This window comes from Paracoccidioides lutzii (assembly GCF_000150705.2).
Source record: "Paracoccidioides lutzii Pb01 unplaced genomic scaffold supercont2.15, whole genome shotgun sequence".
In the NCBI taxonomy this organism is placed as follows: Eukaryota; Fungi; Ascomycota; class Eurotiomycetes; order Onygenales; family Ajellomycetaceae; genus Paracoccidioides; species Paracoccidioides lutzii.
In genome coordinates, this window is record NW_015440961.1 from 575,131 (window position 1) to 594,066 (window position 18,936).

At 47.7% G+C, this 18,936-nt stretch overlaps 6 protein-coding genes across 6 annotated transcripts; 4 read left to right on the forward strand and 2 right to left on the reverse strand.

Moving 5' to 3' along the window:
- Positions 1-299: 299 nt before the first annotated feature.
- PAAG_05694 (hypothetical protein) lies at positions 300-670 on the forward strand (the record flags this gene model as incomplete). The annotated part of the gene is made up of 2 exons (XM_002792363.2): positions 300-534; positions 624-670. 2 exons carry the CDS (start codon positions 300-302, stop codon positions 668-670), a joined length of 282 nt encoding a protein of 93 aa, XP_002792409.2.
- Positions 671-3,803: 3,133 nt separating this feature from the next.
- Positions 3,804-4,217, forward strand: PAAG_05695 (hypothetical protein; the record flags this gene model as incomplete). The annotated part of the gene is made up of 1 exon (XM_002792364.1): positions 3,804-4,217. One exon carries the CDS (start codon positions 3,804-3,806, stop codon positions 4,215-4,217), a length of 414 nt encoding a protein of 137 aa, XP_002792410.1.
- A 1,172-nt stretch (positions 4,218-5,389) lies between these two features.
- On the forward strand, positions 5,390-6,965 carry PAAG_05696 (glycoprotease pgp1; the record flags this gene model as incomplete). Its single annotated transcript, XM_015845654.1, has 2 exons — positions 5,390-5,499; positions 5,585-6,965. 2 exons carry the CDS (start codon positions 5,390-5,392, stop codon positions 6,963-6,965), a joined length of 1,491 nt encoding a protein of 496 aa, XP_015699880.1.
- A 527-nt stretch (positions 6,966-7,492) lies between these two features.
- Positions 7,493-8,310, reverse strand: PAAG_05697 (hypothetical protein; the record flags this gene model as incomplete). Its single annotated transcript, XM_015845655.1, has 2 exons — positions 7,493-7,633; positions 7,762-8,310. The coding sequence occupies 2 exons, from the start codon at positions 8,308-8,310 to the stop codon at positions 7,493-7,495; spliced, it is 690 nt and encodes a 229-aa protein (XP_015699881.1).
- A 4,772-nt stretch (positions 8,311-13,082) lies between these two features.
- PAAG_05699 (hypothetical protein) lies at positions 13,083-13,902 on the reverse strand (the record flags this gene model as incomplete). Its single annotated transcript, XM_002792368.2, has 5 exons — positions 13,083-13,177; positions 13,242-13,313; positions 13,417-13,443; positions 13,532-13,800; positions 13,880-13,902. 5 exons carry the CDS (start codon positions 13,900-13,902, stop codon positions 13,083-13,085), a joined length of 486 nt encoding a protein of 161 aa, XP_002792414.1.
- Positions 13,903-14,423: 521 nt separating this feature from the next.
- PAAG_12083 (hypothetical protein) lies at positions 14,424-17,996 on the forward strand (the record flags this gene model as incomplete). The annotated part of the gene is made up of 2 exons (XM_015847620.1): positions 14,424-16,840; positions 16,907-17,996. The coding sequence occupies 2 exons, from the start codon at positions 14,424-14,426 to the stop codon at positions 17,994-17,996; spliced, it is 3,507 nt and encodes a 1,168-aa protein (XP_015702770.1).
- Between the last annotated feature and the right edge of the window lie 940 nt (positions 17,997-18,936).

The following is an 18,936-nucleotide window of genomic DNA, read 5'->3' on the forward strand; positions in this document are numbered from 1 at the left end:
CAAAAAATCCCCCCCCCAATTTTTCATAATATATACACAATGTATAGGCACAAGTGAATTTTAGTTGCCCTGGGCTCTTAAAAAAAAAAAGAGTTTGAGTTAAAGGGGGGGGGGGGGGGGAGAACGAGAGAGCAAGAGAGGGAGAGAGAAAAAAAACCGGTGAAGCGGTCTGGCAGTTGGAAGTGGAGAGCGGATGCTGTCTGATTTTGCTGGATGCGCAAATTTTTTATTTTTTATTTTTTTATTATTTTTTTATATATTTTTTTTCTGCCCGGGCGGTCTGCGGCCAATAATAGCCGATGGCCGAAGTCTGGTACGATTCCGCAGCAATTCTGCCGGCGACTACCGCTGACTGGGCCGATCGGAGCAGAGTCTTGGCGCCCATTTGCGTTCAGGCGTTGTTGCCGGGCCAGAACATGTGGTTGGTCACTGGCGGTGCCTGGGACCTTGGAACCCGCATCTCCCAAGGTTTCCCCTTACCATCCCGCGGGACGGCGAAAGCGGGTGCAGCAGACACGGGACAGCACAATCAATGTACGCGGCAAATGTGGAGAGAAAAACAAAAAAAAAAAAAAAAAAAGCGATGCACTGGGGCTGGCCATTCAAAATCGCTGTTGTTCCAGTTGCCGCAAGTCCGCCATGGGGGCTTTTGTCGATGGAAAGCGGGTAACTAGCTGTGTACCTAACTTTGGAAACACAGAACCTTCAGCTTGAATTTCCCGTGATCAGGAACCAGTTAGCTTTAACGATTTGCAACGTTTCAGGGCATAACTTGGTTCCGGCAAAAAGCTTCGCAATAACCCTACGAGGTTCTAAGGTTCTATTATTGGTTTCCGGGGCCGTGCCCGTTATTTGTTCCTTGCTGATATTATCGTTGGTGCAATAACGACATGAGAATTTGAAGGAATCATCTGTTTGCTGACGTCTTATTCCAGCCAGATCTGGATGGATCTCTTGACCCTTGGTGCGCCGTTACCGGGATGGCATAAGCATAAAGCATTTATCAATAAATTTATGCACCCCCTGAATGTAGGTTTGAGTTTCTTTCTTTTCTTTTCTTTCTCTCTCTCTCTCTCTCTCTCTCTCTCTCTCTCTCTTTTTTTTTTTTTTTTTTTTTCTTTTGTGTGTGTGTTTTGCAGCTGAGAATGATAAAGACTCAGAGCATATGGGATGGGAGAATCGCGATTTTCTCCCTGGGAAATATGGATCTAGCTCCTGTCACTGGCGCTCCTTTTTTGGAAGGGGATGAAGAAGTTGGCTGATCTGATGCAACAAGCAGTGAGCTGCAAGAAGTTGGAGACTACTCGACTGCTGAAAAGCTTATTTCTACGAATTCAACTACCGGATTGGGAAAGTATATTGCTATATTTAGTTTAGCGTCAGGGCAAAGGTCCAAACTTATTGCAGGTGTTCCCGATAATAAGTGGAATATTGGTGACGGTAGGGCCTCGGAGAACAATAGTATTCAACATTGATATATTGTATCTTTCTGGACTATTATCCCATTATCTGCAGGATTATTTTATTCCCCTTATCGCATCTGTTATATCATAGAAATGATGGTCATCGATCCTCATCTGCGCCCTCGCAAATAGTGTACAATGAATAGGATTCATCATTACATTGCCATTAGTTATGAAATATGCAGGAGAAATTTGCTATCGTGCCTCCAGGACATAAAGCCTGATTCCCCTGAGCCCTGTATAGCTCGTCAATGCCGGAACCGCAGTCTTTCAAGTAGAGTTTGTCTTGATGGGCTGCTATCTTAGAAACTTCAACTACATAGGAGCATGAAGATGGAAGTTAAAAAGCCACCATGGACTTTTTATTGCTGCCCCTCCCTAGGTTAGATGTCTGGGATGTCAACTCGTATTGAGAGTTAGGGAAAAATGAGCAATTCCATCCTCTGCCTGAATCACAGGTTCTGGTGTGATGGTGATGACATGAGCTGCCCTCTGGGGGATTGTTGGGGGGGGGGGGGGGGGGGGAAAGGAAACGTTCCACTTAAGGTAGCTTCACGCAGGGATCCCCATGTGAAAAAAGATTGATAGTTCGCCTCCTCTTATCGTAGAGAACCATGCAAATAGACTCCATGGGAGATTTTAGCTATTGATGCCTCTTGTTCCTCAAAGCCTTAAAATGCTGGATAGGCGGTGGTGGTTGACTGGGACTCCTGAGGCACGAGCGATGCTATTTAGGTAACGAGGGGCTAAATGGAAAGAGAAGAAGAATCTTCCCAACCTTACAAGGCACGCTTGTCGTGAATGATGGAGGGTTTGAAGGTATTTGGTGTGATCACCCTACACGGCATGTGGGGAAGATGCATAATCGCATTTTTGGTCTCAGAAGTACATGTTCTGTATGTACATACACATACCATGTTCTCTTTCGTGCTGGTAATGCAGCGTCCCTAAGCTCCTGAAATCAATGAGGAGGGTAAGGTGACGGACCAAATTCATCCTGACCGTGATCCCAATTAAATTGAACCAACATCGCGATATTACCTCCCGGCCATGTTTATATTGCCGCCTTGATCCATGCAAGTCGAGAAATACCGTGCATAGGGCATCTAGGGCCCGGTGATATCAATCCTACTAAGGTCCTGGGACACGTAGCAGGGCAGCAAGAACGCCAATGGGTGGTTACCCAGCCATGCAAACCACCGGCTCTTCAATGACCATCCCCCGCAGAGGGTTGAGCAAATAATTGGATGGTGGCTGGGAAGCCATCAGATGAAGAGAAGAGATGAGCAACTTTAGCTTGTCTGTGAAATAGCACACTCTACACAGCTACCACCGAATCGTTCATCTCTAGACCGTTCTTCATACAATTTGTGGTTCTTGGCTTCATTCTTTCCCGCACCCGCTTATTTAGCTCGTGCTGGCTGTGTGTTGGGCCATCAAGGGCTATTTTCCACAATAAGGCTGGATAGAGAGGACATCTCGCATCTGTCATCACCATCTCACCACAATGAAGAACGCTGGAAGGTTTGTGCCATTACCAGAACCTGCGGCCCCGTGCACCAGCAGCACGGTAGAGATTGGGTGATGCATTTTTTATGGTGGTCATGAGTAGTTAGTGGACGAGTGCAGAGAGATGTGATGTCGATGTGCGGGCGTGCGTTGGGTTGGGCGCTTCCCCCGCTATTGAGTGGCCATAAGAGGGGTCAATTGGCCAAGATCGGAGGTGTCCGAGTTGCTTGTTCAAGGTTTTCCAGGATGGAGGTTCTGAGGTTCCGGGAGTGGCCAGCAATCAACCAACCACCGCATTTTGCCTCACCCTTCTGTCCCTTGCCCGTCATCCTGGACACTCCGAGTCCCTGATGACCCCCTAAGCAATATATAGCCGCTGATGTTTCCTCCTCTCTCCCTCCAACTTCGGATTTCCTCGCTTTCTTCTGCAGTCTCCGGTTTTGAATTCATCTCTTTTTTTTTTTTTTGTCTCTCTCTCTCTCTCTCTCTTCTCTTCGCTTTTTATTCCCTCCCCCCAATATTCCTAATCTTTTTATTCTAATTTGGACTGATTGGCTGGCCCAATCATCTCGCGTGTTAAATATTTATTTTTATCCTCCATTGATGCTCATCTTTATGCGCTCGTTTCACCTCCCAGTTTATTTTCAGTAACAGCTTCGCTGTCCTGATTCTATTCTCTTGTGGCGAGCAAACCTCCCAAATCGGCCCATACTATCTGAAAAAGGATCATCATATATCTACTATATCCATCCCCGACTCTATTCACGACATCGTCACCCCATGATATTACTATTAACATAAAAACCTTTCACCCCACATTTAAAAATAAATATGTATGCTGCTCGTGCCGCTAAGCCTAAGCTCTCTCTGAGCATTGCTGCCACCACTACCTCGAACACATCCCGCCCCGTTCTATCCCTCAAGTCCCCAGTTGCCATGTCCATGCCTCGGACACCACTCTCCCCGTCTCCTCTGAGTCCAACTGCCCGCAATACCAAGCTCAACCAGCGCGGGTTTACCTCTATGTCACAGCAACCAACCTTGGCATATGCCAACCCTACCTCCTCAAGAGGCATCCTCAAGAAGTCCAACAGCTCGTCATGCAGCGGTGCTTCCTCCAAGAGAATCCAGTTCGACGTCGAGCCCACCGTCCACTGTGTCACTCCCATCGAGAACACGGATGACTATTACGGTGGCTATGTGAAGATCACAAGAGACGAACGACGATGGATGCTCCGCTCTTAAATGAATCCCAATCGAATACCGCGATTGCAAAACTATACATGAATGATTCTACTATGTATCATCCATCCGAGGGTTTTTATTTCCCCGATGGAGAACAATCCGATCTTCCCACTATTTCTTCAGCGTTTGTCCTATGTCTAACTTGTGACGCTGGGGGAGGAATGCATGCTCGGTTGCAACTCTCACGTGTTTTAAGACTCCTTCGCTCGATTCAAAACCCAAAAAGCAACCCGTAATGGTACTCGATAACTCTTCCAACTGAGCAACCAATCGAGCAACAGATGCAGAACACTATAGGATTCGCGTCCGGGGGAGGAGGGGTGGGTTTGGGGTTTACTTTGTTTGATAGACCGTGGGTGGTAGGTAGCACTGTATTAGGGGAGTATGGGAATGCAGTACAGCTACATTTTTATGACCAAAAGGGGAACTATAAAAAAAAAGGGCTATGCAATTTTTTCGGATATGAACTTTTTACGCCCAGCTTGACGACTTTATATGATTCGTTTATTTTAAATGATAAGTTTTCAATATTTCCTTTTAAACCGGTGCTGTTAATTCTTGGGATCTGTCTCTTCACTTTCAATTTCTCTCTCCTGCGTAGGTATATGTAGGCCGTTGGAAATACCTAATTAAATACTTGAGAAACCAACTGGCCCTGGCCTGGTTCTGATATTAGCAATTCTGGCAATTCTGCAATTCTTTCCTATCCGCGTGCCCTTCTTTCTCCCCTGGATCCCTGGGCGCAACAAGACGGATGCTATATATTTCCCTGGTCGCACTTTTACATCCATTCCGATAGAAAACTCACGTGATAAGCTCGTTCTGTGGCCTTTTATGCAACCGTAGAACGTTGGGATTGAAGCCAAACTTTGGTAGCTCTCAGAAAACGGTTAAAATAAACTATCACAAAACCTTTCGGGTTTGACAATAATCGATGACTTTTTGGTGTGGTTGCGTAGGTCTGCGCTCAATACTACCCATGCTGGCCATGTATGAACCTGTTCTGCTCGAGGATTGGTTCCTGTGGACCCAGACCTAATTTTTTTGGGGCGAAAAGCCGTTGCGTTCTGGTCGATTGATTTAAGATACTTGTACCTGGGTTAACTCGAGTCCACCGCTGTTTTCTTCTTGCCTACAGCTTTTGTAGGTCATCCCCTCTCGCTACACAGTCAATGTTTTCTACCCGACAGGCACTGCGGGGACTATGCTGTCATAGTGTTTTGCCTCACAACCTAGTCTCTGGCCAGCGACATCTGCTCACTCTCGCTATCGAATCTTCATGGTATGTTACATGGGTATAGCCCCTTGGACCATTGGACTGCAGGGGTCGTTTTGCTAATATACATTTTGTGATGGATCAAATTTAGCGATGATACTTCAGTGGCCATTATCGAGAAGCATGGCGTCTCGTCACCGTCGCGTTCATCCATCCTTTTTTTGGAAAACATAACCGCCGATTCCAGGAAATATCAGGGAATCCACCCCGCCGTGGCACTAGATTCTCACCAGGCAAACACGGCAAAACTGGTCAATAAAGCTTTAGCACATCTCCCTCCAGCTCAATTTACAAGCGTAAACGATGTAGGGCGCGTAATCTGCCTTCCCTCTTCCGCGACTGATGGAACCACGCCGCACTTACGTAGGAAGCCGGATTTTATCTCAGTGACAAGAGGTCCGGGTATGCGGTCGAATCTATCCGTTGGCTTGGATACGGCAAAGGGACTTTCGGTAGCCTGGCAGGTTCCAATCGTGGGTGTGCACCACATGCAAGCCCATCTTCTCACACCCAGATTGGCAGCTTCTCTTCAACAGCAACAACAAAGTAGCGAGAACAGCTCCGCATGCAGGAACAATCCAAGCTTTCCGTTCATGTCAATTCTTGTCTCAGGTGGCCACACCCTGCTTGTGCACTCTAAGTCGATTGTGGATCATGAGATTCTCGCTTCCACGTCTGACAGCGCGATTGGAGATGCTCTCGATAAAACTGCTAGAATGCTGCTGCCGCAGTCATTCTTGGAAAAGTCAACTACTACAATGTATGGCAAAATGCTGGAGGAGTTTGCATTCCCCAATGGCCCCAGCGATTACGCTGACTATCGACCTCCAGCAACACGAGGGGAGGAGCTCGTTAAGCTGAAGAGTGAACGGTGGGGGTGGTCATTCAGTATGCCGTTTGCAGAAAACAGACGGATGGAGTTTAGCTTTTCCGGTGTTACGACGCGGGCTCGAGATATATACTTGAACAGAAGGGAGCAATGGGAGGCTGCTGGTAATAGCGGGGAGGGGTTCATGTCGAATGACGAACGAATCGAATTTGCCCGTGCCTTCATGACGGTTTGCTTCGGTCATTTGGCGTCTCGAACAATCATTGCTCTGCAGGAGTTGCGTCAACAGCAGCAGCAGCAGCAGCAGGAAAGAGAAAATCAAAGTCCACCAGCTGAGGATATCCAGTCGCTTATCATTAGTGGCGGGGTTGGCGCAAATCAGTTTTTGAAGAAATTATTCCGCTCGTATCTCGATATTCGCGGATTTCCGCATGTCGATGTCATTGCCCCTCCGCCTTACCTTTGCACCGACAATGCCGCAATGATAGGATGGGCTGGAATTGAAATGTTTGAAGCCGGATGGCGATCTGATCTTCAATGTCGGCCCCTACGAAAGTGGACACTTGATGCCCGGGCTGGGGATGGTGGGATATTGGGCCCGGATGATTGGCTAAACATCAGCTCACTTGCAGAGAAACCATGACGGGGGATGCATTCAGAATAAAATATGGTATTATGAATCCCCCTTTTTTCTCCCCGTTTATTGCCCTTTGGCCCCAACTGAGATGACAATGAGGAGTAGAAAATTGTAACAGAAAGTTGAGGAAAGAAAAAGAATAGAAGACGAAGAAAATTACATCAAGAACACAAGCATAAACATGCAAATTAGAACAGGAAGTCATCCAAGCATACAACAAAAGGAAAAGGAAAGGTGCTATGAAAAGAACATGACTGCAATGATAACGCCCACCTCTCACACATACTCCTTTGTCATGACCCTCATATGTTTTTTATCTTGGACAACAGCTCCATGATAGTTCCACATATATGCATCATGCCTAAAAGTGATAACCCAATTAAGGAAACTGTTTAAACAAATGGCAGACCCGATGCAAAGTTTATTAAGATGATTTAAGAAAGAAAAATCGTCACGGACAGGAATCCCTACAAACTATCCTCACATGGCCCATCCGATTTTCCTCGTTACAATACAGTCAATTGATGTAACCTTCAGCGGATAAGGTTAGGGATTCGAAGCTTTTCTTCGTCATGACTCTCATGACTTCCGCGACTCTCGTTATCGGAGCTTACTCTCCTAATCGAGTTGTGTGTCGGCATGGGAAGGAGGTTTTTCTGGCCGCGTGTCAGACACTATTGGATACCTGAATTAGTGTTGCTCTTAGACCTCTTTTAGTCGAGTTACAGCACGGAAAGGTAGCTGAAGTGAACAGTGTGGTTGTCACAAGGAGTAGGAGTAGGAAGATAAGGAATGACCTTACAATCTTTTCTACATCTTCCCAGTTTTCTCCCGCCGCCTCCGCTAGCGGCCGCCAAATATCCCGCCGCATTTGGTGATAGAACCTTGTGACCTTCTCGACACGCTCATCTTCCCACTCGGAACCCCGACGCTTTGCAACGAGTCGTTCATGCCTCTTTCGACACGCGTTGGGACTCTTCGAATGGAAATTTTCCTTTTGGATCTGACTCCAGCCGTGGCCTAGCGCACGGGCGGACATGAGAACCTTATCGTCATGCGGCGACCATGGAACCGATGGGCTGCTAGATGTGGAGGGAGTGGTGGGGGATAGAGGTGCTGCGCGGTCTTGCACGACCCGACGATCGAACATGGAGAAACGTGGTGGCGGCATGGAGCTTGGAGAAGTTTGATGATGTTCCCACGCTGGCGGCGGGCGACGTGTTGTTGCTCCCACTGCCGCAGCAGGTGTTCGCGATGGGTTCGTCTTGGTGTTTGACATCATCGGTCTCGTTTTTGGGTCAGGGTAGGGTCTGGATCTTCTGGATCCTCGCAGGGGTGTCTGTTTCGGCATTTCAGTTTGTATAATGCGCACCTAAAGGAAATGCAGAGAATCCGTGGCTTCAACTTCGGGGACGGGTGAGGGGACTGCCAGTGTACACGCTCCGAGGGAATGTCGGAGTCAAACAGGTCGTGGAACAGTGGTCGACAATGTATTTATACATGAAAAAAAAAGAAAAGAAAAGAAAAGAAAAGAAAACAGAACGATGGTCTCTCAACTCTGCTCAGATCCGGCGAATGTGTATTTTTCTGTTCCGATGGGAGGGAGAGGAGATAGCGGGTATTGGGGAGGGGGGGAAGAGGTATGCTTTGGGTAAAATAAACGACCGGTGGCACAGGAGATATATATTGTGAGGATGTGCAAAAAAAGCAAGTGGATGCCAGAGAAAGCAATGACAAGGAAACGAACAAGAGACTAAACAGACAGACAGTTCAGCCACTTGAAAGGCCTGTGGAGGAATCCTAACAGCGTTCGCAGATCTAAGCAGTGATGAACAACAGCCGTGCTTAACCTGGTGCCTGTCTGCGGCTTTCTGTGTCTTTTCCTCTCTTATATTTTACTTTCTTTCCTTGTTGAGGGTCTGGATTGGTTGTGGAATGTATGTATGTATGTGTGGGTGTTTGAGTGTGTCCGTGCGAGTGGCCTCCGGGATACTTATGAGATCCTAGCAAGGCTGTCTCATAGGCATGTACCATCCACCAAATCTCTGGAAACAATAAAAAATGGGGAAAATCAAGAAACAAAACAAGAAACAAATTTTGAAAAAGGAAAATGAAAGGCGATACTAACCTTTTGAGAGAATCAGATGAACAGCAACTTTGACCTGGGTATAGGTGCCTTTGCCCCAGCGTTTCTTGGCCTTGTTCTCTTCTCTTCCTTTATTTTGTTGCTTATGTAGGGCTTCCGTTTTGTTTTAGGAGGGGCCCCACGCAGGGTGATGTTTCGGCGAACGAGAAACAACCGCAAACAACGGAGAGGGGATGAGGGAGTGGGCTGTGGACGGGAGGGCGCGGGATTGGTATGTGGTATGCGATACCTGCACGATTACACGATATGCGGGGAGAGCGAGAAAACAAGACCCTTGGATGGAACGAGGCCAACGGAGGAAACGGACAATTAAATAATTATGCTAAAAAAATGATAGGTAGGTAGTTCTCGAAGGGATATGCGTATATCCGTTTCGGCGGACCAAATCCAGGGGGGAGTAAAAGAAAGAAAATATTATAAAATATATAAAATATACCAAGGAAGCAAATGCAGCACAGGATTCGAAACATAGGAGAACATGCGAGAGGGCGGAGTGTATAAAAAAAAAGGGGGGGGGGAGAGGGAGTGGGGTGAGCGAGGGAATGAGTGGAAGGCAATGCCCATATCACAATCCTAGTGGGTAACAAAGCTACATGGGAAGGGGGTACAGGGCTGCGGTTCTTATATGAACTCACATTGCAGGTAGGAGAAATCGAGCATTTTGGATTTTTGATTATCTATTCTACGACCCAGGGGATTTTAGACAACTCATCGGCGCAAATCAAATTCCTTGGAAGAATGAAACGGTTGGTAACGGTTTTGATCCGTCCTTTGGTAGAAGCTTGCGGAAAATCAAGTTGAAAAATATCACCGACCATGGAACTGCAGTTTTACCATTCATTCTCTTCATTCTTTTCCCCATCTGGCTTTGCATTTTTCTTTTTTGATATTTTGTTTATTCCCCTTACCCTCCCCCTCCCTCTCATCCCCGTAAGTCTATTTTGAGGCCAGTTTGGGGTCATTGGGCGGTTATGGGTGGTTGTACCAGAGAGCGCTTCGAGGGAGCGAGAGAGAGGGACGGATTGAGAAATATCGTTACAGAAAACTAAACAGGTTAACTACGCGGTAACGGACCGGTCCGTGCTAGAGCGGGTAAGGAGTGCGAAGGTAGGTCAGTCCTGGGCCAGATTCCAGAGGCAGGGGTGAACAGAGGCAAGGAATGACGCAGGGGTTGACCAGCATTGTGTCATGGGGAGCTGGGAATAGAGTGGGTAGATAGAAGCGCTGAGGGAGGGGAGGGGGCCGCTCTACTTCTACAAACTAATAGGCAGACAGGGCGTTTAGAGACCGATGGCGGTGGTCTTGTTGATGGCCTGCCCTCGGTCGTCTCCACTTCTCGAGAATAGAGAGGAAATTCATTGGATCGTGGTGATGAGGGAAGAGGCCGCTGGAGGCTGCAGAGCGGCGGCTCCGTTTTAAGCAACGCGGGATCGAATTGGGGAACGTATGATGGGAGCGCTTAAATTCTTGTTGAGGGATCAACTAGATCTAGAAACTAGTTGCTATAGATATTTAATAGCTATCCTGTCTTTTGCCCCTTGGTGTGCGAAAATATGGATATCGTCCTTTTTTGTCCTCTGTATGATTCTTTAAATAGATCTGGATGGGGAAGCGTTTAAATTTACCCCAGTTCAAGATCAAAGAGCATAGAGACGACCTCTCTGCAGATATGCATGGGAAGAGTTCCCGCACAGCGTGTGTTGTTTCCGTGCGAGGATCTTCGTGGGCGTTTAACTAGAACCCGCACGCGACGTTCTTGGCTTCTAAATATACCCGGGTAAAGTGTAGTTACAGGGTGTTTCCCCGGATAGGTAAAAGAGGAGATGATCTTTTCTGTCAGTCACCGTCCCATCTGGTCCTCCCCCCCCCGGCAGTGCAAGACGGTGACCCTGCATCCCCGACCTGACGGGCACAGCGCAAAATCGATTCTGAAGGCTCCAAGATTTTTACCATGCGCACTTGGGTAACTACGACATGGCTATGGGGAATAATGGGACCGAGGGGAGAGGGCGCCAAAGGGGGTCGGTCCCTGGCTGAGCTGCAGCGATGGTAACGTAAAAATGGACCGTATTTTCTTTTTCAATTTCACTCTCAAAGTCTGGTTCGTTGGAATTCCATTTGATGGGAAGTATTATTTTGTTGCTTGTGCTTGGGAGAGGCTGTCGGCAATTTTATTGTGACGTGTGTGCAAGAGCGTATTCTCATCTTTTCGCAGGAAGGCCTGAGCTTCCTCCATTTTTATCCTTCGTCTCTCTCTTGTTTCAGGATCCCGGATTGATTAGGTCAATATACTATCTCCTTGTGTTGGATTTTCGCTTTGGCTTTGGCCTGTCCAGTTAAGGTTCCAGCAACTTGACCCGAGGTGACTCTCTGTTCTTTGGTCTTTCTTTGGTCTCCATGCAAACCGCAAACCACAAACCACAAACCACAGGTCCAGGCTGGTCGTGTCAAGGGATTTAAGTTGCCGCAACGGCCCGTGGAGTTCCACCTCGGCCGCCCAATGGAGTGCGACTTTAGCCGCCGGCGTCGATTAGCTGGATTATCCTAGGCATGCGACAGTCCATCGGTGGGCGCCGTTTCAGGATAGCAATAAGGATGTCCTTTTGCATTTTTGCGAGGATACATGCCGCCCTCCTTGGAGGCTTTTGTCGCTGTTGAGATTTTTTTATGATTTATTATTATTTTTTTGGTGGAAAATAATCTATTGGAGGCATGGTATTGGAGATTGAATTTTGCTTTCTCGATTTGCCAGCGCGGCTATCTCAGCCCCATGGAACCGTCAGCTCAGGACAGGCCGGATATAGGGTCAGACAGTGAAACTGGGCATTTTCCTTTTCGTCGCACGGAATCCATCATGTCTGCTTTGTAACCCTTTATGCGGTGATAATCTGGTCCCGAGATATTAATAGGTTTCTATGTTGTTCGATTGAAGCGCATATCCATTAATAGACTCTGTATGATTGGTTCCTCCCTGGGTTTTCTAGAGACGATCTTCACCACTCTAACAGCAGTTATCTATTTACAGCGCTAAGCTTGCAAAATAAGATTTTTGTTGCCAGAATTTGAGGTCTTGTTAGAGTTCCAGCCGCGTCGTAGTTGACCGATAACAAAGATTTTAGTGTTTTAGTTTACTTGTCATGGTGATTAAAATTAATACACAGTATTCCACCCTATAACCCCAACATTGTGCACATTTGCTAATCAAAAGCGTGTGTTCGATGGTGATGTATATTGTGGTGATGGTGGAAAAGAAAACCCCCATGTGTATTGAGAGTGATGTTTATCAAAGTAATGTTGGAAGAATTGTGCCACACATACTTCGTAAATTGATTTACGAGTTACGTGCTGTGAAAATGTAGTGCATAACATGCAGTGCAAAATCCATATTTTAAATAGATCAATGTGAACTTAAAAATAGAAACTATGTTGGTTTTAGAAACGGGTATGAATATAACGACCGATAGCGATTTGCCATGCATGTATTCAATCAGGGTTTCAGGTTCAGTTCATTGGTGATACAGTGCCCGGATGCTATGACTGCATGGCACATGCTGGAGTTTGAGCTGAACGATGTAATGTGCGTGCAAGGGCCGTGCCACTGCCGGGAGGCGACACGCCAGAGTTAACAAAAAATGCAATGGAAACTTCAACATGGCCTGTCGTTTCCGTGCTTCATTTTAAAAATAAAAGAACATAGGAAACATAACGGCCCATCTTCACCTTGAGCAACTTGCGGCTGATGCTACCCGGTAGCTTGATCAAGTGGGAAAGGGAGACATAGCGGAAACCACCAAATGAGTTTTGACGCCACATTGACTGTAATTGAGGCACCTGAAAAACTTTTCTTTGTTCAACTGGGTATATCAGACTAACCGCTATCCGTGAAGCTTAGTGAGAAATCTGACCACCCCTAGTGAAATGAACGAAATAGAGCCGCAGATGGCGCAGAAAAGAACCGTTTAGTCCAAGAACTATCATCAGCCGCCGGCAGCGTTGTTACCACCCTGCCGTAAGGCTGACACTTGCTTTCGAAGCTCGAGGAAGAAATCCTTGCCATTAGTCATACAGTTTGCTATTCTTTATCAGAAACGGGCCTCATTCTAATAGCAATCGTCCGTGGAAGGGATGGAACGTACGTCTCGCACCCCAAGGGCCACTTGCCCGGGAATTATTCGCATCTTTGCCGACGGGTTTATAAACGAACGGTGCTGGTTAAATTAAACGTAATGAGCTTTGTTCTATACGGACGGAGTGAAACAGGAATGTAGATTTCCTTTTCGTCTGGGAAAGAGAGAAAGGAGAAAATCACACCTCGCGAGCCGACAACACTTTGACATCCTATAAGATTGTGAGTAATTACAGCCCACATAAATATCCCCAAAATTTTAGGGATTGTATAAGACACACACAAATAAAAAGGAGATACCTTGTTTGAGCGCGTCTTTCGACTCCGCAGCGTTGAAGAATCTTACGGGGACATGCTGTTCCTGAGGAGGTCCCTCAGGCCCCGTAGCTCCCCCAGGTCCCCCATGCGGTGGGCCCCAGGAATTAGTCGCATTCGCATGATTGCCATAGCCCCGGTGCACGTGGCGGTCATGTTGATGGGAGCCCATCGACCGGTCACGCATGTTTCCGCCCTGGTGTCGCTGTCCGGACTGGCGATTCTGGTCAAACCCCCGTCCGCCGCCCCTCCACCTGGCAGGAAAGCTTTTCTGTTAGCAAACCCAGATTCCCGTGAAATTCGTAAAGGAAAACGGGAAGTACGTATACATACCGATCATCACCTGCACCGCTCATTGTGGCACTGCAGCTCGTTGAGAGAATGCGTCTGTCAGCCCTAGGAGATGCAGAGTCTCAGCCTGGAGCAGACAATCGGCTTGTTTATACACTAGATAACTCTGGGCAGGATTCGGACCTTATTATGTAACCCACTGTTGACTTGGTTAACTATGGGATTTGGTGCCAAGAAGTCAGGTGGTGGATCTAACCGGAAAAGGGAAAGTCAGCCCTGGGGCGCAAGACCTTCGTGGAACCAAAACCAACGTCGGATGAGCAGATGAACATAAATAATTACTACAAACAACAACCTTGGATGCAAGCATCAAAGGCTGCAGAACTCGTCGTAGCTTGGGCGTCGATATCTCTTTGATGCCTAGATCCTCCAGCTCTGGCGGTGGGTTGGTATTTGTGTGCTGAGTCATGAGCTTTTCAACTGTCACTTTCACCCGCTCCTTTGCAACAAAACCACGGCAACCCTAATTTCAGATTTCAAAAAGGCAAATTCTGCTAGTAGTTTTCCCAAGCCAGCTATCACTAGAATGGCTCTATTGTCTGCCTCGAAGCGGAGATCGTCTAATCCCAGGACCCCCCGCCCTCAACCAAAATCCCTCAAAGCTACCGAAGGCGTGAACCAATCGACAAAGAGCGAGCCTCCTCCGAAAAAACGGCGGTATATCCCGGGTGGACCCGGGGGTGGAGGAAGATATGTTGAAGTTGATGGGACTGCAACACCTGCGAGAACAATAACGGATGCAGTTTCTCCGAACCACACCGCTCCTCGAGTTCGATCTGTCCGCGAACCCTCTAATAATAATATTATTATGCGACGGGCAACCCAGCCTACCACTCCCCCGGCCTCTACTCGCCCCAGGCGCCAGAAGAATCAAACCCGAAGGTTCAGCTCCGCTGCTGCAGCTGCACTTGCGGTCGCACAGGGTGATGGCTACAAACCTAGAGAGGAGAGAGGATGGGAAGAATTCCACCCAGACCTTGATATCGATGCGAAAATTGCCGTTTTTAGCTCTGATGAAGTTGATGGAATCAAACCAAGCTCTGCCCTTCCCAATGGCACCACAACCAACGGAATTGATGAAAGTTGGAACAACAGTGCTTTCGAGCCATTGACAAATGGATCAACTCCTGTAAAACGACGACCAGGGCGACCTCGACTAAGTGAGAGTTTGCTGATCGATCTCGGAACCCCTACTGCACTTAAAATTGTTCCCCCTCCCGGACCTAATCCCCGCGAGAGACTTACGCTGCCAAAACCGTCATTTGTTCTTAAGGATCCTTTCCTTCCTTTCGAACGAAAGGGTGTTGGACAGCAAAACTATGTTGACCGCACCATGGCGAGTGTTGGCTACCAGGAAAGTGATATTTTCCTGCGCCATGAGCGGCGATTGATCCGTATGGCGGAGGGTGCGGCAGAAGGAGATCTAGATTTAAGCCCGCAGCCTGTCGTTGATGGTGACGTCAATGCTGCTATTGGAAATATTGGTGTTGGCAGGGTTGAGTACGACATGGATGAACAGGACGCAAAATGGCTCGAAACATATAACGCACAAAGGAGGGAAGAGCAGTTTGAACCCATAAAACCTGCTGTTTTCGAGATTACCATGACTAAAATCGAAAAGGAATGGCATGCCCTAGAAAAGCGAATACCAAAGCCAAACCCCAAACCACCGCAAACGCAACGCCCTCGTTCCAGCTCTGCTGCTGCCGTCAATGGTGAACATGCTAGTTCCGGTGAAGAACAGGATAGCAAGTGTGCAATATGCGATGACGGTGACTGCGAGAATTCCAACGCGATAGTCTTCTGTGATGGATGCGACCTCGCCGTTCACCAAGAATGCTATGGCGTCCCTTATATTCCCGAAGGTCAATGGCTCTGCCGGAAATGCCAACTTATTGGCCGGGGATCCCCATCGTGCATCTTCTGCCCAAATACAGAAGGTGCATTTAAGCAAACTAACACCTCAAAGTGGTCACACTTACTTTGTGCAGTTTGGATTCCCGAAGTTTCGATCGGGAACCTATCGTTAATGGAACCTGTAAACGAGGTTGAGAAAGTCCCCCGAAATCGTTGGAAACTTACATGCTATATCTGCCGGCAAAAAATGGGAGCATGCATCCAATGTAGCAACAAAAACTGTTTTGTTGCGTTCCACGTTACGTGCGCGAGACGAGCTCGTCTATATTTGAAAATGAAATTAATCCCGGGAGCTCCGGCGGTCATGGAATCGAACGGACTAAAAGCTTTTTGCGACAAGCATGTCCCGCCGGATTGGAGGAGAGAGCACAACACGGACGCTGCAACAGCTGAGGCCTTGGAATATTATCGCAATACGATGCAGGGCCGAAGATGGGGCGATAGTCAAGCAGCGGCTTTGGCCCTAGGTCCAGAGTCTCAGGTCGGAATGGATGCTGCTGAAGATGATAATAGAGCAATTAACCCACGGATTACTCTTACTGTTGGCGGAAACAAACGTAAACGCGCAACTGCCCCGAAGGCGATTTGGAAGCTCCCGTCTGGCGCGCCGGTTATCCCCCAAGTCGTGTTGAACAATGTCATCGCGTCTCTACAACGTTTTACCGTCCGGCAAAGAAAGCAATATGCCGAAGACGCCTGCAAGTATTGGACGTTAAAACGAGAATCCCGTCGGGGAGCAGCTTTGCTTAAAAGACTCCAGCTGCAACTGGAAACTTTCTCGTCAATGGAAATGACCAGACGCAACTTTGCAGGCATGGGAGTTGCGGGTGCTGTTCGACTACAGCGACGGATAGGGTTTGCTGATAAGCTCTACTTAGATCTTGATAGGGTTAGGATGCTGTGCGATGAGGTGAAGAAACGAGAACGGGAAAAGCTGAAAGATGCGGAGATTCTACGAAGTATTATTGATTTGGTGTATTTTCCGATCCCTCCCATGCTCTGGCCAATACTTGACAAGGCATTTGCGTACGTATTTACTGCTTAACCCTTAAAAACGTATTTTGTTCTTGCTACTAACAACTTAGCAAATAGGCTTGATGGGAAAGGTATTTTTCGCCGCGGTCTGCTATCCATCCGCTCAAAACTGGTGCAACGGGTCTACACATCCGTCTCATCCTTTTCTCGCGATCTTGCCAACGTTTTCACGTCTGAAATTGGAGTTGAATCTGTAGGCGATACAGCTGAGCTGCAGATGCAGATCAGTGGACGGGCGCCAGAGCTTAGCTTGGAGCAGCGGGAAAAGAGAAAGCTTGCAAAGCGGATCATCAAGGCGATACAGCCTGCTTTGGAAGATTCGCTTAAGAAGGAGAGCGAGTTGAATGGAAAGCCGTTTGAGAAGGAGCTGAAGGATTTGGATGTCCTGTTGGAAAGTAGTGTTCTTTCGCGGAGGGCCTCGCTTGTTGCTTCGTCCGGTGAAGCAATACACGACCTTGGGGGGCCAGTGCAGTTCCCGTTGGTAAATGGGATAAAAAATGATGTTGAGGATGACCGGAACGAGGTATCTGAGGTCGATGCGAAGGTTCTTGTTCAACAACTCGCCACGATAGACAACGCTGAGCGTACTAACGGAGACAACGATATCACGATGGTCGATGCGAACGGAGAAATGGACGATGGGCACCATGACACCAAGGAAGCGTCAGTTTCGAAAAGCAGTGTTACTCCTACAGCAGATCTAACAGCCAATTCCCCAAGCACTCCATCTATGGAAGGGCAAGCTAGGCACGAACACTCTGCCTCTCTATCTCATGAAATCCAAATGCCAAACTCGGCATTGCCCTCAGATACACAGGAGAGCAAAAACCTTCCGCCTTTATCTCAGGGCGGTATTCAGTGGTATATGCAACCGTTTGATCCAATCGGGACCACTATATACGAGGAGAGATGGACTGGTCGGGAAGTACTTAGAGGGATGAGCGAAGAGCTTAGCGAAATCGGCGAGGACGAGCTTCGGGATCTGGTCGGGGATGAGCCCCTCGAATATGTTCCGGAACAGCCTAATGGGGTGGTGGTGCCTGGGACAGCAGCGGCTTTGGCTGGTGCTCCTGTCGATGTTGCTGCCGTGGGTGCTTTGAAGCCGAAAACGCACAAGACACGGAGACGGTGGAGGGGGTTTAAATGAAGGGGGGGGGGGGGGGGGGTTTAGCGAGAAGGGTGGTGGAGGATGTAAGGGGTGATTAAGAGGGATGTTATTGGAACACAACTGGTTTTGCTCTTTTATTTCTGACTTCTACAACGTGTTCTATCTTCTCTTCTTTTTCTTCTACAACGGTACTACAGTTTTGTTCACCTCACATTTTGTTTCACATACCCACAGATTATTACTATTTTACGGCGCGTGGATGGATGGATAGATTGCGGCATACTGTTATTACATAAGTGAGCTATCGGATATTAGTCCGTCATATCGGGGTGAAGTTACCTCGGTACAGAACCGGACTCGAGGAAATTTCGAGCGTATTATTTTGGAGCCAATCCTGTAGTTGTCCTCCTAATGGCGTTAAAAAAGAATTGGAATCCACTCCTGTAGAACCATTGCAGAAAATGTCCAACTACATGGAGATAACTGGATTATTTCCTTCTTGTGGTCAGAAACTCCACTGCCAGGGTCCACCACCCAGCTCTATGAAGCTCCTGCTCAGTCCCTCCTTTGGCTATGTATGTTTCCGTTGCTTCTCTAGGAGGTGGTACATCATAGTATAACGCAGACGTGTTTTGTGTTGCTCTTTGTTTTGTATGAGGTGTTTTTTTTGCCGAGCGTCATCGCTCTTTTGGGACTGGAATCACGGGGTTTTCTGGAGCTGGGGCTAGTTTTAATCAGGCCAAGCGCGGCGCCCCATCGCCGCCAATCACGCTAGTATTTTGTTCCTTTGTCTTCTGGACAACTCTTCTTTTTTTCATCTTCCTCAAAAACCTCCCAACCTCCAACCTCCAACCTCCCACCCAACCTCACCTTCGGCCTCGCCTTCAATCAACACAACTGCCATCAGCGTGGACCACCTTGCTCTGACCTTTGTTTTCCTTTGGAAGACTGTGTCTCTTTTCCTGTTTTCTTCTTAGGA